Here is a 22694-nt window from a genome sequence, read left to right as displayed (position 1 = left end):
ACTCTGGTCAGGGGACTTCTGCCAGGGCCGAGGGGAATAGTGGGGGGTGACCAGGAGTTGGGCTGTGGGGTAGGAATGGACAGGCACAGAACACCATTGCCACAGCTGGCAAGGCAGCTATGCAGCTGCACACGCCGCCAACAACCTACTGTGAACTTAGGGCCACGGGTCATATAGGTGTCCCCCAGGTGCCCTCTGGCCCCAGCCAACCCATCAGCTGTATGGGCGTGCATCAACACAACCAGTGCCATCTTGTTGACTGGGATGAGTGTGTGTGGGGATTGTCATGTGCTTATGGTCTTATTCAAGGAATTAAGGGCTATGGAGAGAGAGCGGGTAAATGGAGTTGAAATCAGCCATGATTGAATGGTGGAGTGGACTCGATGGGCCGAATGGCCTTACTTCCACTCCTATGTCTTATGGTCTTATATGCGGCTGCAGCTTATCAGCCTCCCGCGTGTCAATCACAGATCCAGCGAATCTCGCACTGTTTTTCATTGGAATCGATTTGTGTTCCCCGTGGCACCGGTGCTAGCTATTCGATCCAAGTTCGGCGCCTGTTTTTCTGTCGTGAAAGTCCACAAATTCCAAGTCGGTGTCAACACTTCGTCCCAAAAAGAGAGAATCCTGCCCCGGAATTCTCTTCTACAAAAGGTAGTTGAAGCAGTAGATAGATTATTGATAAGCAAGGGGGTGAAATGTTATCAACGGTAGGCAGGAGTTTGAAATTGAGGTTCGAATTAGATCAGCCATGATCTTATTGAATAATGGAACAGGCTTAAGGGGCCAAGTGGAAGTGGCATAGTGAAGCAAAGGGATCTTAAATATAGATGCACAATGGGATTTATTTCTGGAAGTACAGAATGGAATAGTAGAGCGATTATGTTAAACTTGAATAGACTACATTTGTGTACAGTGCTGTTCTCCGGATTATAAAAGAATGCAGATGTAAAAATAAAATTAACGATAATAGCACAATTCTGAGGCTTATCCATTAGGGAAGGATAAGTTGGGATAAACTCAGGAGGTCAGGCATTGATTGCAAAACATTTTAGGTTAGGGGTTCTTTTCCATAGAATAAAAAACTGAGCACTGAATCGAAGTTTTTTAAGATTATAAAAGGGTTTTATAGGGTAGACAGACAAAATGTTTCAATTTGCGTGAAGAACAAAACTGGGGACATAAATATGATAGCAATAAATCCAATAGGGAATAGACACTATCCTGGTTACATGCCACAAGAGAAGGTAGTTAAATACATGAGGCAGAAATGGGTTATGCTTGTGGGGTTAGATGAAGGGGTTAGATGAAGGGTGAAATCAGGCTAGTGTGGATCAGAAACATATATTTATTGGAGAGACTGTGTTGTATTTTTCCCCTCTCTCTTGCCCCAGTTTGCCTCCTTATCAAAGATCAATGGATACTTCAATCCAAGACACCGGTATTTCTCTTTATTCAACATGCAAGGCACCAGTTTTTAATGTTTTGTTCTCATGGTTTTCTCAAACTTGACAATCCTGGAAACTGAGACTCATTGGTCGACAATACAAATTGTCGTCATGTTTTGATTTGGATAGAGTGTAGGTCTTGAAATCAGCAATAAACAAAGCAAATGTTAAGCAAAACTGAAGTGCAAGAACAATAAGCTGTATTTCTGAATCTGCAACTGACTGCTGAGAAGGTAGCAAACTTTCTAAATATAAATCTAAAATGCCTCTGGTTTGCAAAATTCGACTGAAGGTGAAATGTTTTCTCATGTCCTGGCAATAGTGAAGGCTATTTATTAAACAAAAGATACACCGATCAAAATGATTTCTGAGTGTATCACTTTTCTTTCCTCGCTCTTGCCCAGTTTGCCACCTTATCAAAGATTAAGAAATACTACAATCCAAGACACCAGTTTTTCTTTATTCAAATGCAAGGCACCAGTTTTTAATCTTTTGTTCACAAGCACTTCAAGATAAAAGTACAAAATAATTAAGCATATTTCCACAACTAATGAGAACTGCACAATGAAAAATAGAAAAAGGTACAAAATACAGTTCAAGTTTACATTACAACAAAATAAACCCCATACGGTTCAGGTTATATTGCATCCTTTTATGCATTACACAGTAAGATTTATTCTACTAGGTTAGGCACAATGCAATTAACACCACATCCTCAAAAGTAAACTGTCCAATATAAAATAAGAACTAATGGATCTCAAGTAACTTCGCTACTATTACAAAGCATCTCTCAACAATATACTTCCAAGTGTTTTCGTTGATAACTAACAAAACAGAAATAAATCATGAATGTGCCACTTAAAATGTGCTGTGTGTGAAATTGTGATACTACTTAAGACATCTAATTTGGGCACCAATGTTCCAGTAATAAGTCTTATTGCATAATCATAATTAAAATACACCCAGTCTCAAATACCATTACATTGTGAATAATGTTTTCCTGATCATGTTAACAAGTGTCAGTGCAATATATAATCCCTGTAAAGATATGTAACAAAGTTAGCAAATTAACAATTCAATTTTTTCAGTCACCTTTCAGTAAAAAGGTCACAACATTCATTGTAAACTGGAAACACCGATATCCACATTTGTGATGTGCCCATCTACATTGGCTTCTAGTTAAGCAACCCCCAGCATTGAAATTATCTTTATTTTAAATTACCTCTTTTGGCTTTGCCCCTCCTTATTTCTGTAACTCCAGCTCGACAACCTTAGTTGTACACACTCCTCCAATTCTGGTCTCGAGCATTCACGATCATAGCTCCACCACTGGTTCTGGAATTCCCTCCCTAAACTTCACCGCCTCCCTACTGCTTTCCTCCTTCAAAATGCTCCATAAAGCCTACCATTTTGACCAATCTTTTGGTCATCTACCTTAATATCAGCTTGTGTGACCCTGTTGGATGTATTGAAGTGCCTTGGGATGTTTTACAATAGTAAAGCCCATTTAAATACAAGTTTTTGTTGTTCATAAAAAATGCAAAACGAAACAATATCTATAAATTTTAAAGCTGAAATATTTTGAATGGGCTGGATCAAGGCAGTCACTTGGATAAAGGATATTGGGGAACCAGGAGGTTACCAGCCATTAAAGGTGTTGCAATTTCTATTGGAAGGTTATGCAGAGCTATGGAAGAGCATAGGGTAGCTAAACAGATACTGTAGTAAATATTCAGATGCAGTAGTCCTAATGGTCTCACTGTGCTATAAATGTCTTTGGTTATAATTTGGAAAGCCATGGTATCCTACAAAAGTATACAGGTTAGGTGAGGGGCTACAAATAAGACCCATCCCAGGCAAAAATAGATGTGCAGACAGCTTAGTCCACCAATGCAAGGTATTGATGCCAACAGAGCAGCAGATTATCATTAAATTCAAGGCTATGTAGTTTAAAATTGTTCAATCGCAGAAGTTTGCTTTACAATCGGGTTTAAATTTTAAAATATTTACTTCCACTATCAGCCAAATTTATATTTTTAAGTTAATAATACTGCTTTTGCTGATTAAGCCCAATTCTCTCTTCCAGACCTTCAATGCTACCACCATCACAGGAATCCAGCAGCCAAATGTTTCACTGATCAACTGTATCTACACTGTAGCTACAAGAACAGCACAGTGACAGAGAAATATGTGGCAAATGGCTAATCTTTTAAGACAACACAAGCCAGGATTGTGATGACATTTTTACCACCTATTTAAAACGTCACAATTTTCTTTGCAGTTTCCCAAAGGTTTGAGGGCCAACACCAACAGTACTTGACAGGAACACACAATGGGTGCTCAATGAGCCATGCACAAAATGATCAATTTAACTAACACATCGATATTATCTTCCAAGTTAAGTGTTGGATTTACCCTTTTGAATCATTGAGGTGCTGCTTTGACCAGTTGGTTTCTCCCCACTGTCATGTACAGATGATCTGTTCCTAACACCTCGGAGCAGAGGCAGCAGCATCAATATTATTTGTAAAACAACAGCAATTAAACAAATCAAAAACAGTTCCTAGTGCCAAGACACCAGAAAGAGAAACAAAGACAAGGATAATAAGTTTTATACATGGGGGTTGAACATTTTTCAAATAATTAATAGATATCTTTTTAAAAAAAAGTTATGCTAATATTCTTTCCTCATTCATTTAAGCTTTGTGCATAGAGGAATATATAACCGAAGTACTAGAACACTCCTAGTAAGACTCTTGGAGGTATATATTCAAGTTTGATTGGAGTACTGCAGCACAGAAGCACTTATCATGGCCTGTTCGATCTGGGCAGTGATAAAAGTATGTAAACTGCTTACAGATCAACAGACCTCATGAACATTAATCACTGGAGAAAGATGTAACATTCAATATAAATACTAAACTGGAGAATGAGCATAAGCTAACCAGTACCAAGTTAGCTGAGGTAGGTCTATGCAGCCCAATTCAAAGGCACAAAAGTCCTCAAGGAAAATGGCAGACACACCCAAGCAAAAAGTGAAATGTTTGAAAAGTTTTATAGAACTATTTCTACAATTGCCACCACCAACCCTCACCAATTATTAGAAAGAAAAACCAAACACACTAGATGAACATTTGAGGTTGCTTTTAACAGGACAAAATAAACAAGGTTGTCATTCAAAATGAGACCTTAGATTCAGATGAATGGGCAAGACAAAATTCACCTGAACCACATGTAGTGCACAGTGCAAATCTCTTTTAAAGACAATTCTGTATGATTTTTACGGTTCGACCCGATGTTAGCATTTTTTTAATACATGTGAAAGGAGATTTTTATCACAATTGTACTGTTACAATTTAGGTAACTATTTTGCCAGACACAACTCCAGAATGTCAAAAGCTATTAGCAATAATAAACGAGTGCAGATTTTGACTGGTCAATGGTCACATGACTAAACCCTAAATCTCACAATAAATATTACCTCTATTATTTTTCACATTAACAGTTTAATGGAAATCAACTGTATAAACAGATTGTCACATCTATGCCTAGCTCTAATGCGTACACTGCAATTGCAAAAAAAATAACTTAATACCATGGTCAGAATTAATTTTGGAATTGTCCAATACAATTGACCCCAAAATTGATTTACAGCTGCATATTTTGCCTTTTATACTTTGCATGTTAATGTGAAAATGATTTTAAGTTATTCCATTCAGTGTAAATTTTCTAAACAATACTTCACCTATTACATTCTGCCCTTTAATACCTAATTTTGAAAAAAAAAATTGAGAAGTATTCTTATTTGGCTTCCTGTTAAGGTGATAAGTTTCTTCCCAGCCAGACAGTACTACTATTTGTTTTCTGGGTGTACTATTGGATTCATTTTTAGAATTAATTTAATACTATAAATGTGGCTGCTGAACAAGAATAGTGTTGCATATCGTCTTAACGTCATCACTCACAAGGATTTGAACTTCATAGAATCTACAGCATGGAGACAGGCCCTTCGGCCCAAACTGGTCCATGCCAACCAAAAAGCCCATCTGAGCTAACCCCATTTGCCTGCATTTGGAATTCAGAATTTCAGGAATTCCAGAAGTACAGATTTTCTTCAATAGAGTGGGATGGGGTAGGGAAGAGAGAATAAAGGGGTAAATAGGGGAATCAATTATGTGCAGAGCACCAGGTAATCTCTCAGGCAACGACTATTACGTGGGACAAAACTGAGCAAATTCAGATACAGTTGAAATCACAGAACCATACTGCTCAGAATGAGGCCATTCAGACCATTATAACTGTGAACAAGCCATCCAATTAGCTGATACCTAGATTGAACTAAATTGTTAACCTAAATATGTAAACTACCACGGCCTAATCGCCACTTCTCAACCTCCTGCCTTTTAATAACGTCCTACAGTAACTCAGAACTGTATCATGTTCTTTCAGGTTTATACAGTCAACTTAATATCCACTGCCATCTAATATGCAAGAAAAAAAGGTTTCTAGATTAACCACAATGATGAAGCTCAGATTTTTAGTTTTGACAACTTGCAGCCGTTTCTTCCCTCATCAAATGTCTATCAAGACTTGCAAAATGATGCTACAAAAAATTGTTGTGAACTATTATTGGGATGAGAAAGAGGTCCATCATTGTGGCAGCTAAGGTTTCACTATAAACTTGACCTATTGTGTCTTTTCATCTACTTTAAAAATGCAATGCAGATACCTGTACTCTCAAACCAGCCCACTGAGTTTCTGCCTCATCTATTTATCTTTTCAAATAACACCGAATTACCTAGTCTTTTTCCTGTTGATATCATTATTTAGGAATTTCTATTTAATGGTAAGACCTTGGATAGTAAAACATGTGTTGGGTTAGAAAGATTAGCCAAGAAAATATGAAATATGTAATGGCAGGCTTTAAAGAAGAGGCAACTCCATGTAGCCAATAAGGAGGAAAGATAGGGCATCTAGATGGCAAAAGAAATACAGATTAAAATAAAACTGAAAAGAGATTTATGGTAAATGTCAGATACAGAATACGGTTTAAAACCAGAGGGAAATTGATAAAGAATATAAAGACGGGCAAGAGAATTTGATAAAAGATTAGTGGGTGATGTAAGGAGGAACCCAAAAGTATTTCATCAACATATAAAAAGTAAAGGCATAGTTAAAAGAATGGTGTTGCCAATAGGTAACACAAAAGAAAATCTTGTGGCACAGAGGACATGACTGAGGTGCTGAATGAAGACATGAAGACTTTGCATCTGTACTAAAGAAAATGCAGTTAATGTTGCAACAGAGAGGAGAGGAGCTAAATAGAAATAAATAGATAGAAAGTACATGCTAAATAGATTGGCTTCACTCAAAAGTTAACAAGTCACCTTGTCCAGAAAAGATGCAATCTGTGCCACTGAACTGGAGGATTATGTATGTTACACACCTGCTCTGAAAGGGGATAGAAATAAACTTGGGAATTACAGGCCAATCAAACTTTAGTGGTGAGAAAACTACTGGAAATTGTCAAGGATAAAAATAATTCTCATTTGGAGAAGCATGGGCAACCAGCCTGGATTTATTAAAGGAAAATCAGGCTGAATTTTAACCTAAAAATGGTGTGTCTAGGGCAGGGGAAGGGGTTCAAATCTTTAAAAAAAAACACCACCAACCTGAGGTCAGAAATTAGGCAGACAGCTAACCTGGTCCAAAGGGGTGGACTGGAACTTTAAATAGGTTAATGAAGCTGTTAGTCACATTCTTAAACTTGATGGAGTTGCTGAATTCAGAGGTAAATGCCTAACTCCTGAATTACATGGACCTTCCCTCAATTGCCCCACCCAGATGTCTCCAGTCCCAACACGAGGCCCACAATTCCATCCCTGATCATCAGGCTCTGATTTCTCCCCACTACGAGGCCTCTGTCCACCTGCCTCTGAACGTTTACCATTCCCCCACCCAACCACAAAACCACCAACCTTTCCCTCAGATCAGCTGCCCACCCTCCCCACTACATTCAAGGCATAATGCACCACATAACGGTTTTGCGTAATCTCTCCTGATACATCTAACCCTCAGAGCCCGAGTAACGTTGTGGTGAATCTCCTCCATGGCCAATATCTCCTTTCTAAGGTGCATTGTCCTGAACTATACATGTACTCGAAATGTGGTCTAACCAAGGCTTTGTACAGTTGTAGTAAAACTTCTTTCACTTTCACATTCCATTAGTCTCTTGATTATTTTTTGTACTTTACGATATTTTAGTGATCTGTGTATGTGGACCCCTAAGGTTTCTTTGCACCTATTCCTAGTTTTTCACCCTTTAATATTATTCACATCTACCCTTCTACAGACCAAAATACATAACTTCATGCTTAATCCATCAACCACATTTCATATTCTTGCATAACCCATCAATGCCCCTTTGTAATTTTATGTTTTTGTCACTGAGCCCCAATGTCTATGCCATCGGTAAACTTGGACAGATCGTCCATTCCTGTGTAATAGAAGTTATTAATAAATAGTGAATAGTTGAGACAACAACATAGATTCCCGTGGGACCCCACTAGTCTCTTCTTTCCAATAATGGGAGATCTAATAGAGGTACTCAAAATTATGAGTGGATTTAATAGAGAAAGTTGGGAGAAACGATTTTCTCTGGCAAATGGGGGAGTAACCAGATGTCACAGTTTTAAAATAATTGGCAAACAACTCAACTAGAGGGGAGTTTTTTTTCATACAATGAGTTAAGATCTCGAACATAGTATCTGAAAGGTTGGTAGAAGCAGATTCCACAGGTGCTTTCAAAAAGGCAATTGGACATATACCTGAAGAAGAATGACTTACAGGGTTGAGGGAAAAAGCATGGTATGGGACTAAACAGATAACTCTTTCAAAAAGCAGAGGCATGACGGGCCAAATGGCCTCCAGTCTGCTGTAAAATTCTATCAATTCAATGATTGTTGCAAAAAAAGGGGTCAAAAATGTTTAAATTCTTGTAAAAATAGTTGTAAGATCTGTTTAAATGTTCTGGTTCTATTTCTAGTTCACCCAGTGTCAATTTTGTTTTACAATTTGCTCAGTTACCATTTTCGTGCAGCAGGGTTGGGTTTTCCCCCCTCTCTATTTCTCTGTTTTTTAAAACTATTGCGTTTCCCTTCACACAACACTCCACTGGCATTTTCCACAACTACCCGACTCTGATTTTCATTTACATCGTGATCTCTCCTGTTGCCAGGACCAGTTTCTTCATCTAGTCTATTTTGACTCGTATAAAACCTTTGGTTTTTCATTTTTTCCTGTATATTTTCATTTTTGCTTTCATGCCCGTCAGCACCAAGACCTACAGGTATTTCAGAACACTGTACAACACTGTTTACACCCTGAGTATTGTTGTCTTTAGTTGGTGACTTGCTCTCTCTCTTTGTGTCAGCTGTTGTGTCCCTACTGTTAACATGGCTGTCTGATAGGCAACATGGGCTTTTTGATGACAAAGGTTTCTCTTGCCATTTTTTCCTGTTCATTTCCCTTTCACCCTTCTTACGGACATAAGGGGAACGTCGATACACAGTTTTTTCTGAAGAACTATCTTCCTTTACATAGTGTCTTTCCTTTCCATAAAACTGCACAGGGTTACTGCTGCTTAATATGGCAGATATTTTGCCATTATTTTCCGAGGTCTGATCTATGAAGGTGACTTCTACAGTCTGTGCCTTGGTATCACTCTTTGATGCATCAATGCACTGTGAAGTTAAATCACTTCTGGATTTTGCCTTAAAGGGCTGACTTGCAAATTCTGCATGACTTGCATCAGCTCCGACAAGCATTAGGGGCTCAATATTCTCTCTCTCCACACCAGAAAGCCCAGTAATAGGTGTTGGAATTTGCTTTTCTATCAGCAATGATTTGTCATCCCTTTTAAGGGCTGAGTGTTGCATTGCACATTGCTTTGCATGAGGATTAGCAGTTGATTGCTCCTCACCCAAGGGGCATGTGTTTCCAATTCCGCCACCAGGTTCTACCAATAATTGAGAATCTTTGAAAATGACAGGCTGAGCCTTAGACAGTCTGCCCTCTCCAAGACTGGTGAATACTTCTGGCTGTCTGCCCATCTCTTCTATTTCATGACTCTGAGAGTTGCCTGACACTTGTTCACACAGATCTGGTGCACCAAATTCCTGCTCATTTTGACAAGCTGGGCTCCCGCTATTTACCTGCAATGGAAATACAGGATTTGGTAGAGCCATGTACATGGGATGAAAACTGAAAGCGTGCATTGATGTATTCTGACTAAATAATGCCTGTGGTATCGGTGCTCTCCAGCCAGAATGCTGGGTTCCATCTGGAATAAAGTTAGGAAAATACCGTGTGTAATGGGGATTAAAGTTTTGAGGTGGCTGTTCAGCAGTTGGTGCATCTAGGACAGATTCGCTTTTGTGAGGCAGGAGTGGTGTAGTTGCCTGTGGTAGTGATGAATGGTCGCCATCGTCACTGACATCTCTTTGCACTGACTGACCAGGAGTATTGGTCTCTGGAGGACCGGCTATGTGCTGTGGGATCGTAACATTTTCATTATGCATTAGTCCAGCAGTCACATGGAACCAAGGATTCGGGTGAAATATCGGAGCAGGGCCCCTTGGATAGATCCCACAACTTTTCAAATAAGCCTGGTTCAATGGATACAAATAGGAATATGGTGCCCATAACGGAAAACTGTAAGCCTGAAAAGAAAAACAAATTTAAGTTTGATATGAAAAATCACACTTGTATGTGATATAAATCACTGGCTGCTAGTACAGCAGGTCCAAAACCACTAACATGCAAGCTTTCATCAAGTGAGTCATTGCTACTTCATGCCTGTGGACTACATGTCCCAGCTCCTGCTGCTGCTTCATTCAAAGGTTTGTGAGCGGTTTAGAGGGGATGTGCGAGGCACGTTTTCTTTCCCCACAGAGGGTCGTGAGTGCCTGGAACTTGCTGCCAGGGGAGGTGGTGGAAGCAGCTATGATAGAGATGTTTATGAGGCATCTTGACAAATACATGAATAGAATGGGAATAGAGGGATAGGGACCCTGGGAGTGCAGTTTAGACAGGTATCATGATTGGCACAGGCCCGGAGGGCCGAAGGTCCTGTTCCTGTGCTGTACTGTTCTTTGTTCTTGTACACGCTGCCACTTTCAGTGGGCAAAACTTCCAAATCACACAATAGCTGTAGGCAGACGAGGAATTCCAAACCTTACGAACAGTTCCTTGAACAGTGAAGCATAAACAGCAAAGCTGGATCAAAAGCTACAGGTGGGTAAAACCGGTGTGGTTATGGTGTGATTGGAAGTAAGAGTGGAGTGGGCACACACAGAAATAGGAATGATGGGCGAAATTTTCCCCCAACGGCGCGATGTCCGCCGACTGGCGCCAAACACGGCGCCAATCAGACGGGCATCGCGCCGGCCCAAAGGTGCGGAATGCTCCGCATCTTTGGCGGCCTAGCCCTAACATTGAGGGGCTAGGCCGACGCCAGAGGGATTTCCGCCCCGCCAGCTGGCGCGGAAATGCGGCGCATGCGCGGGAGCGTCAGCGGCCGCTGACAGTTTCCCAGCGCATGCGCGGGAGCGTCAGCGGCCGCTGTCAGTTTCCCGCGCATGCGCAGTGTGGAGAGTCTCTTCCGCCTCCGCCATGGTGGAGGCCGTAGCGGAGGCGGAAGGGAAAGAGTGCCCCCACGGCACAGGCCCGCCCGCGGATCGGTGGGCCCCGATCGCGGGCCAGGCCACCGTGGGGGCACCCCCCCGGGGCCAGATCGCCCCGCGCCCCCCCCAGGACCCCGGAGCCCGTCCACGCCGCCTGGTCCCGCCAGTAAATACCAGGTTTGATTTGCGCCGGCGGGACAGGCAATTTCTGGGCAGGACTTCGGCCCATCCGGGCCGGAGAATCCAGCGGGGGGTCCCGCCAACCGGTGCGGCCCGATTCCCGCCCCCGCCCAATCTCCAGTACCGGAGACTTCGGCGGGAGCGGGATTCACGGCGGCCTACGGCCATTCTCCGACCCGGCGGGGGGTCGGAGAATGACGCCCGATGTCTCTGCAAAACGGGTACAAATTTTTAGAAAGCTGTGGCTACCTTATGGTTACGTGGCCGTGGATTTGAAGGGGGGGGGGGGGGGGGTCACGAGGTGCTGATTTCTTTTTTAAAAATCACTAAATTGATTTATTAAATGATGAGGGCGCCGAGTTAGGTAGATAATTTAAAAGGCACAATAATACTTGAGAAATTAAGACAAGAACATTTCAGACAAAAGAAACACCATGCAGTGTATGGGATGTTTCTGGTCTTATATAGTCCACTCAATCTATCAGAGCTGTAAGCACCTGCTGCAGGCCTCAATTAACGGACAACTGGTGAAACAATGATTCAATTAAGCTGGTAATCTGATCTGAAGGAGATAGAATTAGGAATGTAGGAACCCGAGTAAGCCATTTCAAGCCTGTTCTGCCATTCAATGAGGTCATGACTGATCTGCAAACCTTGAATAACAAAAATCTATCAATCCCAATTTTAAAACTAACAACTGATTTTGGCATCAACTCCTATTTGTGCGAGAGTTCTGTACACTATCCTTTCTGTGCTTAAGTGTTTCCTAATTTCACTTATGAAAAGTTTTTGACCATGTCTTCCCTCTAGTCCTGAACACCCTAACTCGTGAAACTGACCCCATCTGTTCACCTTAATGTTGTAAAAACTTTCCTCAAATCATCTTCTAAATTCTAGAGAATGCAACCCCACTTTATGCAATCTCTCCTTTTAATACAACCCTTGGAATTTCGGTGTCATTCTGGTAAATCTATGCTGCATTCCACCCTACCCAAGGCCAATATATATTCTTCCCAAGGTGTGGTTCCCAGTATTGCTCCTAGTACTTCATATCTACCAAGGGCTTTGTATAGCTGAAGCATGATTTCCACCCCTTAGTGTTATGGTCCTAGAGGTAATAAATGCTATCATTCCATAAGCCTTTCTGATCATTTTCTGTACTTGCGCTTAATATTTTAATGATCTATGCACTGGATCCTGAAGTCTCTTTGGCTCGCCACTGTATCCAGCTTTTCACCATTTAGAAAGTATCTTGTTCAATTCTTTTTAGATACAAATTGGATGACCTCACATTTGTCTACGTTGAAATCCATTTGCACAGTGCTGCCCATTCACTTCAGGTATTAATCGCTGTGTAATTTTGAGCTTCCCATACACTGCTTACCAATGCCACCCATCTTTGTGCCATTGGTAAATGCGTGTATGAAGTTTCTTATCGCACCATCTAAGTTGTTAATGACTGCATTGAATAGTTGAGGCAGCAAAACAGATCCTTGCTAACACCACTAGTCACATCCTGCAAATTAAAGTAACTGGCCATTATCCTTTTCTCTTTGGTTTCAGATTCCAGCATCCGCAATAATTTGCTTTTATCCTTGCTCTGTACCCTGCTGCTCAGCCAATTTCATAACCAGGTTAATAGTTCCATGTGCTTCAACTTTAATTAATAGTCTCTTATGAGAGATTTTATCGAATGCCTTTTGGAAGTCCATCGAAATAGACATTCCCCTGTCCACTATAGTTACCTCCTCAAACAATTTCATAAGCTGCATGAGGTATGATCTACCCTTTAAAAATCATACTGGCTGTCAAGGTGTTCAGTCATGTGTCTACTATGTACGTACTGTGTACGTTTCTCGGCCGCAGAAATACTTCTCACTGTACTTCAGTACATGTGACAATAAATCAAATCAATCAATCAATCAATCCCCCACTACCTAATTTATAATTTCCTGACAACAGATGTTAGGCTAAATGTTCTATGATTCTCTGATTTCCCTCCCTCACCTTTCTTAATTGGCAGAGTGCACGATGTTTGGTGGTGGAAGCTGTTTTCTCCAGAGAGTCTGTGTTCTGAACTGGCAGAGAGCCTTAATGAATCCAAGAACAGGCAGAGTCCAGAGCCGACTGATCCTCTCTCCTAAAAGTTGAAAGCAGAACCAACTAACTCTCACTCCTGACAGAAAGCGGCCTGAATGCAAAACTTGAGCAGATGGCCCAGTTTGATGAGAAATAGGGGCGGAATTCTCCGCCGGCAGGGTTCTCCGTTTTGCCGGCACCCGGGAGTTTCCAGGCAGCGTGGGGCTGCCCCACAATGGGAAACCCCATTGACCGGCCGGCGTAATGGAGAATCCCGCCGGTGGGTCAGGGCAGAAATGTGGCGGGACAGAGAATCCAGCCCAAGGTGTTTCTCCAGAAAGCCTGCTGCCTGAGTATTGTATTTTTTAACCTGCGGGAATCCTGAAAGAATGATACTGCAAAAAATACCATTACTGGCTGAAAATCAGAGACTTTAATCAGCAAGGTTGCTGTGAAGAGTGCGCTAAAGAACCACTATCTAAAGCAAGGACTCTGATCTTTTGACCTTCATCCTTATTATTTTTTACCCTGTTCCACCCCTCTGTTTGTCTATTTTGTGTGTGTTGGTAGAGGGTGGGACAGTTAAAGGGGATAAGTAGGTATTAGCTTGTTGTTATCCAGTTGTATTTATTTATCATTCATGATAGTTCTTGGTATAAATAAACAGTAATTGTGTTTCAACTTGCAAACCTGGTGACTGTAATTATTGGGCAGCCAAGGGCCAAATCTTCAGGAATATGAAGACGAATTACTGGTTAATTCACTTGCATTGCGACTCCGGGGCATGTGGGGCTGGAATTGACCGCACACTCGTCCAGGGTGGCATAACAAGAGTCATTGAGCTGGAGGCTGAACTGTAGACACTGCGACACATCAGTGAGGAGAGACCTACCTCCGGACGCTTTGTTTCAGGAGGCGATCACACATTTAGGATAGGGTCATCTGGTTTGGAAAGTGGTCAGGGGCTGAGGCACAAGGGGAACCAGAGGGCAGGAGTGGTGCCTCTGCAATTGTCTAACTAATGTATTGTTCTTTCAGTTTGTTTGGATGAGAGTGGGGGGCTGCAGGATGAATGAGTTGACTAACCATGGTGCAGGAAGCCATTCAAGTGGGGAGAACAACAAGATTGTCGTGGTAGTAGGGGACAGTTTTGTGAGGTGGATTGACACTGTCCTCTGTAACAAGGAGCGAGAACTCAGACGGCTGTGTTTCCTGCCCAGTGCCAGGGTGCTGGACATCTGCCATCCTTGGGAGTGGCAAAGCTACCCTTGGGCCTGGGTCAGTGAGGACTTCACTGGCCCAGTCATGGTCCACGTTTCTACTGTTAGTAGATGCCCATTCAAAATGGCTCCTGATCCATCGGATGACAACTATAACTTCTAATGCAACAGTGAAGATGCGCCTCTCTTTTTCTATGCGTGGCATCCCGGAGGTTCCCGTAACGCACAACGGGGCTTTCTGCACAAGTAGGAGTTCTTTGCATCCGGCATGTGAAAGACAGTCCCTACTACCCAGCGTCCAACAGGTTGGCCGAGAGGGCTGTCCAACCCTTCAAGCTGGTCCTCCGCAAGCAGATGACGGGCTCCATGGGCACATACTTGGCCAGATTTTTGTTTACCATTTGGGCAGCACGGTAGCACAAGTGATTAGCACTGTGGCTTCACAGCACCAGTGTCCCAGGTTCGATTCCCTGCTGGGTCACTGTCTGTGCGGAGTCTGCATGTTCTCCCCGTGTCTACGTGGGTTTCCTCCCACAGTCCAAAGATGTGTGGGTAGGTGGATTGGCCATGATAAAAGCCCTTCCTGACCAAAAATGGTTAGATTGGGTTACGGGGATGGGGTGGAAGTGAGGGCTTAAATGGGTCGGTGCAGACTCGATGGGCCAAATGGCCTCCTTCTGCACTGTATGTTCTATACCATACCGCATACCGTACAGGGGTGGCTCCGGCAGAGCTGCTCATGGACCGGCGATCCGCACTCGCTTTGAACAAAGAACAAAGAACAAAGAAATGTACAGGACAGGAACAGGCCCTTCGGCCCTCCAAGCCCGTGCCGACCATGCTGCTTTGGGTTGTTACTTTGGAATGTCAGGTCAAGTGCGCTTTCCCCAAGATTAGCAGGCACACTTCAGTGCTCCGAATCGTCAACCGCTTTGCGTTGTTTTCCCCAGGGGACAAGGTCTTTGTTTGAAATTTCATCCTCAGTGCCTATTGGTTCTCCGGGACTATACTTCGACAGGCTGGTCCAATGTCCTATCGGGTTCAGGTTGGAAACCAGCAGTTATGGTGGCATTTGGCTCATCGATGGGCACGCTGGCCTCCTTTATATCCGCGACCGGTTGTGTGTCCCATTCCGGAGGTTCCAGGGCTGAGGACCAGCAGGCCTGTAAGGCCACCGCGTGCCCGCTCCCTGGACTGCCCGCTAGCAATGGACTATTCCGATTTCGAGATGGAGACAGATTCTCCTCGGGCATCTGGTGGGGAGCCGAATACATAGGGACGCCTACCACGACTTCCAGTTGAAATCGCATTCTCCAGCAAGGTACACTCCACCTGTGCCACCGCCTTGGTCTTCTGATATTCCGCCTGCACCAAAGAGGGTCTGTCGGCCCACTTCTCTCTCGGTCTCCCCTCCTTCTCATCGACTGGTCCTTCAGACTTTGGGCGGAGGGGTGATGTCATATCCTAAGCCCTGCCAAAACCTCCAACATCGGGCATCTGGTCTTCCCAAAAGCCATAGGGGAATACGTGCACCCCCTGCTAAAAGGGAACGGGGCTTCCTAGGACTTCCGGTTAAAACCGGCTGGCACACTCACTCAATTGGGTAACACTTGCTGGAACTCTGCTATTCTATGAAATAAAACTCCTGTTTAACCTTGAAACTCAGTATGGACTCCATCCTTTTTGGCAGACATAATAGAAACCTCAATATTTTAGGTTATTTTAAGACTGTGCGAAAATAATGATTTGCTCAAGGAGTGATTCCCATTAAACAAAAAAAGAAACATACAGCTTTTAATCTAGCTTAAAAATAGACTTGGCTCCGGTGCAACCCCTTCAAACTCTGGCTGAATACCTTCAAATAGCTGTTTGAACTAGATTGTTTCAGCCTCTTCCTTCAGGCAGACTGCTCTGCTTTAAAATATTACTTCTTTTTTTTTTTAAATTATTCTACTTGGAAAGGATTGTCGACTCCCGTCAGGTAGATCGGAAATCGGCTCGTCTCTCTCACAAAGTTTCTCCAAACTCACTGCCTCGCTGAGCTCCACCCAGCAATGACCTCATCTCCCCCAGCAGGAAAACACATCAATCCCCAGGGACTTCCCCACTGTGCATTAGCCCAGACTGATAAACACATTCCGGTGTCAATTTGACTTGTTGGCTGCTAAAACCATCCAGACACTGCAAACGGAATTCTTTTAAAACTAAAACAGGCTTTTTCCCTTAAATTGCCAACCACATTTTAAAAAAAATGTTTTTATTGTTTTTCACAATTTTTATGTTATATATTTCAGTTTGTACGATTAGTTTACATGTTTCATAGCCACACAGTGTTTGGGAAGAAATAAAGATTAAAGTACAATGGGAGAACGTACAAACAAGCACAGATCATTATACATATTTACAACGACTTATTTCTCCCCCGTCCGTGAGCCCTATATGGTTGTTCTGCCTCAGCTACCCTTCCTGACGCTGGCTCCCCCTGGCTCTCTGCTTGCCCTCAGGCCGCATCCCCGCAGTCATGCCCATGGCAATTCTCCGCCCCCCCTCCCCCCCCTTCCTTTATGCTCAGTGTCTCTCCTGTGTCTTTCTCCTCCTTCCCCCTCCCGCTCTACTGGTTGCTAGCTACGAACAAGTTGGTGAACGGCTTCCATGTTTTGTAGAAGCCCTCCTCTGACCCACGGATGCCGGATTTTATCTTCTCCAATTGGAGGAATTCGGACAGGTCGGCCAGCCAGTCTGCGGCTTTGGGTGGTGCCGCCGATTACCAGCCAAACAGGATTCTTCGGCAGGCGATTAGGGAGGCAAAAGCTAAAGTGTCGGCCCCTATCCCCATAAAGCATTCTGGCTGGTCTGAGACCCCAAGACTGCCACTTTTGAGCTTGGCTCCACCCTCACCTCCACAACCTTCGACATTGCCTCCTTGAAAAAGGTTGTCCAGAACCCCAGAGTCTGGAGCAAGTCCAGAACATGTGGATGCGGTTGGCCGGCCTCCCTGGCACCTTTTTCACATTTGTCCTCCAAATCCGCGAAGTACCTGTTTTTTCGGGTTCTGGTTAGGTGTGCTCAGTATACCATCTTTGTAGCTGCATCAGGATAAGCCCTGTGGAGTTCACCTTATGTAGTACTTCAATCCAGAGCCACCCCCCTTACTTCTATGCCCAGTTCCTCCTCCCATTTCTCCCTGGTCTCATGCGGGGGTTGGGGGATCGTATCTCCTCCCAGTCGGCAACCACGTTTATAATCCAATTTTCCGAACTTCATCCAATCATCACACCTGGTTGCCTTCTAAAGTTTGTATGGCGGCTAGCACTGCTGCCTCACAGCGCCGGGGACCCATGTTCAATTCCAGTCTTGGTTGACTATGTGGAGTTTGCACATTCTCCCAGTGTCTGCATGGGTTATTTCCGGGTGTTGCAGTTTCTTCCCACAGTCCAAAGATATGCAGGTTAGGTGGATTGGCCATGATCAATGTGTGGGGTTACAGGGATAGGGCAGAGGAGTGAGCGTAGGCTCACAGTGCGCTTCCGGAGGGCTGGTGCAAGTTCAATGAGCTAAATGGCCTCTTTCTGCACTGTAGGGATTGTGTGGAAATGTTCTGCTAGTCTGTTCGTAGCAGGATCGTTTAGTGCAGATCGAATCGGTTGGATTCCATTCTTCTTCAAGAAGCTTTCAAATTGGAAAGAACTGTGGTCCGCTATTACTCACCAATTGCTCAGGGAAACTTAATCTGTTAAAGATTTCTCCTAATTGTCTTCACTGATGAGGCTGACTTCATGATGACAACTTCTGGCCATTTTGAAACGTGCTTGACTGCACTTAGAAACATGCATCTTTCAAACAGTCCTGTGAAATCAATGTGTACCTATTGCTAAACCTGTACCAGCCATTCGCATGGATGCAATAGTGATAACAGTGACGGATTTCTCATCTTTGTGTAAGGTGAACACGTTCCCACCTTCTCCTCTATTTCAGCATCTAATCCAGGCCACTAGAAATAGCTCTTGGCTTTCTCATTCAATATCACAATTCCACAATGGCCCTCAGGTAAGTGGTTCAACATTTGTTTTTTAATAGTAGTCGAATGATTACTCTAATCCCTAAAGTAGACATCCTGCCTGTACAGATAATTCAAATCTTGTTTTAAAAATATATTTTTATTCAAATTTTTACATATCTTCAACAAACCACCCCCCCTACAGAAATAAGAAAAAACAAAGAACACATAAATAAACATCTTATAGCTATGTCACGTATTCCCCCAATATACAAGCCCCCCATTAAACGATAATAAACACAGTAGTAACAACAAAGTACCCCACTCATGCCCCCCCCCCCCCCCCCTCCCCCACTGGGCTGCTGCTGCTGTCCACCTCCTAACACTCCACTAGAAAGTCTAGGAATGGTTGCCACCACCTGAAGAACCTTTGCACAGACCCTCTCAAGGCAAATTTTACCCTCTCCAATTTAATGAACCCTGCCATGTCGCTGATCCAGGCTTCCACGTTTGGGGGCCTCGCATCCTTCCACTGTAGCAGAATCTTCCGCCGGGCTACCAGGGATGCAAAGGCCAAAATACCGTCCTCTTTCGCCTCCTGCACTCCCAGCTCGTCCGATACCCCAAGTAGTGCGAGCCCCCAACTCGGTGTTTACCACCTTAGACACCGTCCTCGCAACGCCCCTCCAGAACCCATCTAGCGCTGGGCACGCCCAGAACATGTGGGTGTGATTTGCTGGGCTCCCCGAAATAATTCAAATCTTCGAGTGGAATACGGCTTCAAATCAGAATTTATTCCTATGTCCATTATCTCAGTGAATATTGGATCATTTTGGGTGTACTTCTTCACTTGTCCTGACTTGACAGGAGTATTGTATGCTTGTTCAAAGTAGATGATGCTTCTGGTCGAACTACTTGTTGACGAACATGTTGGTAATGGGTAGTCTGGAAAGCACATTTGCATTTCCAAGAAGGCTTGACTGACTATACTCGACAGTGTATGAGTGCGCTGACAACAGCAATATCCATCTCAGCATTCATAGAATGTTCATAGAATGTAGAATTTACAGTGCAGAAGGAGGCCATTCAGCCCATCGAGTCTGCACCGGCTCTTGGAAAGAGCACCCTACCCAAGGTCAACACCTCCACCATATCCCCATAACACAGTAACCCCACCCAACACGAAGGACAATTTTGGACACTAAGGGCAATTTATCATGGCCAATCCACCTAACCTGCACATCTTTGGACTGTGGGAGGAAACCAGAGCACCCGGAGGCAACCCACGCACACACGGGGAGGATGTGCAGACTCCGCACAGACAGTAACCCAAGCCAGAATCGAACCTGGGACCCTGGAGCTGTGAAGCAATTGTGCTATCCACTATGCTACCGTGCTGCCCATGCTACCGTTCTGCTCGCTGTTAGTGCTGAAATTCCTGTTTGTGGTCCAAAAATTGATATTAATGGACGATGATCCATCAAAATGTGAATTTCCTCCCGTACAGGAATTGATACAGCCTTTTTATCCCAAAGATAATTCCTAAGGCTTCTTTCTCAGTTTGCACATAATTACTTTCAGCTTTACTCAATGTTCTGGAGGCAAAGGCTATAGGTTTTGCTTCACCTGAAAGCATAATGTGGGATACCACCACCCCAACACCATAGGGTGATGCTTCACACATGAACTGTAGGGGTACGTTTGGATCAAAAGGTGTCAATTAAGGGACAATTTAGTTTGGCCAAGCCACCTACCCTGCACATCTTTGCGTTGTAGAGGTGAGTCCCATGCAGACACGGGAAGAATGTGCAACCTCCACACGCACAGTGACCTGGGGCCGGGATCGAACCCGGGACCTCAGCGCCGTGAAGCAGCAGTGCTAATCCACTGCGGCGTCCGTGTGTCAGGACGTTTTACTTGAGCAGCAACTCCTTGACTGGCACGAATGCGTTCTCAAATTGAGCCAACCAATTCCACTTTTTATTTTGACACAGTAGATCATGTAAGGATTTCAAAATGGTTGTCAAATTGGGGACAACCTTCCCTAGTAATTTAGTATGCCTAAGATGGATCAAAGTCGGTTAATATTCTGAGGTGCGGGTGCCTCAGTAAAGCTATGATCTTCGAAGGTGGTTTATGAAGTCCCTTGGCATCTATTACATGTCCCAAATATTCGATTGCAGATTTCAGAATCTTAATCCATAATTCTTAATCTTTGTAATGTGGCATCCAGGTTGAGAAGATGTTCTCCCTGGTCTTTACCAGTAACTAGAGTGTCATCCAGGTAACACTGCACTTTGCTTAACCTGCTTAAGATTTGGTCCATATTTGGTTTATTGCTCTTTGGAACACGCTGAGCTGAAATGATGCCAAATGGTAATCTTCTAAATTTAAATAACCCTTCGTGTGACAATCGTCAGGACTCTTGACCTATCTTTGCTGGTATGCTCGACTAGGTCAATCTTGTTAAATGTTTTTTTTAAATATGTTTCATTGAAATTTTTTTCCCAAACAACAATTTTTCCCCTCTTACAAAGCAAACGCAATAACAATACAGAAATTTTTAACAATACACAACAAAACCCCTTTATCTTTGACCTAAACTAAACTAACCCCCCCCCCCTCCCCCTCCTTCCCCCTGGGTTGCTGCTGCTGGTCATCTGCCTTCCCTCTAACGTTCCCCTAGGTAGTCGAGAAATGGCTGCCACCGCCTGGTGAACCCTTGAGCCGATCCTCTCAGGGCAAACTTTATCTGCTCCAGTTTAATGAACCCCACCATATCATTTACCCAGGCCTCCAGTCCGGGGGGTTTCGCCTCCTTCCACATGAGTAGGATCCTGCGCCGGGCTACTAGGGACGCAAAGGCCACAATGTCGGCCTCTTTCGCCTCCTGCACTCCCAGCTCTTCCGCAACTCCAAATAGAGCTAACCCCCAGCCTGGTTTGACCCGGGCCTTCACCACCCGCGAAATCACTCCCGTCACTCCTTTCCAATACCCTTCCAGTGCCGGGCACGCCCAAAACATATGTGCGTGGTTTGCCGGGCTCCCGCCACACCTCCCACATTTGTCCTCCACTCCAAAGAACCTGCTCAATCTTGCTCCCGTTATGTGTGCTCTATGTAGCACCTTAAATTGAATCAGGCTAAGCCTGGCGCATGAGGAAGAGGAATTTACCCTGCTTAGGGCATCAGCCCACATACCCTCCTCTATCTCCTCCCCTAGTTCTTCTTCCCACTTTCCTTTTAGTTCGCCCACCGACTCCTCCCCCTCTTCCCTCATCTCTCGGTAAATCTCTGACACCTTGCCCTCTCCGACCCACACCCCTGAAAGCACCCTGTCCTGTATCCCCTGTGTCGGGAGCAACGGAAATTCCCTCACCTGTTGTCTAGTAAACGCCCTCACCTGCATATATCTCAAGAAATTTCCCCGGGGCAACTTATACTTTTCCTCCAATGCTCCCAAGCTGGCAAAAGTCCCATCTATAAATAAATCTCCCACCCTCCTAATTCCCAACTGGTACCAGCTCTGAAATCCTCCATCCATTCTTCCTGGGGCGAACCTATGGTTGTTCCTGATTGGGGACCCCACCAGGGCTCCCTGCACCCCTCTCTGTCGCCTCCACTGTCCCCAGATATTCAATGTTGCCGCCACCACCGGGTTCGTGGTAAACTTTTTAGGTGAGATCGGTAGCGGCGCCGTCACCAGCGCCTCTAAACTCGTCCCTTTACAGGACTTTCTCTCCAGTCTTTTCCACGCCGCTCCCTCACCCTCCATCATCCATTTACGTATCATTGCCACATTGGCGGCCCAATAGTAATCGCCCAAGTTCGGTAGTGCCAATCCTCCTCTGTCCCTACTACGCTGAAGGAACCCCCTCCTTACTCTCGGAACTTTCCCTGCCCACACGAAGCTCGGGATGCTCCTGTCTATTTTATTTAAAAAGGTCTTGGTGATTAGTATAGGGAGACATTGAAATACAAATAAGAACCTCGGGAGGACCATCATCTTAATTGCTTGCACCCTGCCCGCCAGCGATAGAGGCTGCATGTCCCACCTCTTGAAGTCCTCCTCCATTTGTTCTACCAA

The 22694-nt window shown here is 44.1% G+C and overlaps 1 protein-coding gene across 2 annotated transcripts in view; it reads right to left on the bottom strand.

Annotated features, from left to right (window-relative positions):
* Nucleotides 1–1889: 1889 nt before the first annotated feature.
* Nucleotides 1890–22694, bottom strand: part of otud4 (OTU deubiquitinase 4) — a 189761-nt gene continuing 168956 nt past the window's right edge. For both annotated transcript variants that reach the window (XM_072496128.1, XM_072496129.1), the window contains one exon: nt 1890–10168. In XM_072496128.1, coding sequence (XP_072352229.1) covers nt 8531–10168 — 1638 coding nt within the window. In that variant the 3' untranslated portion in view covers nt 1890–8530. The remainder of the gene's footprint in view (nt 10169–22694) is intronic.

This window comes from Scyliorhinus torazame, chromosome 3 (genome assembly GCF_047496885.1).
Source record: "Scyliorhinus torazame isolate Kashiwa2021f chromosome 3, sScyTor2.1, whole genome shotgun sequence".
In the NCBI taxonomy this organism is placed as follows: Eukaryota; Metazoa; Chordata; class Chondrichthyes; order Carcharhiniformes; family Scyliorhinidae; genus Scyliorhinus; species Scyliorhinus torazame.
The sequence above is the reverse complement of the archived record's forward strand: the minus strand, read 5'-3'. Positions and strand labels throughout refer to the sequence as shown.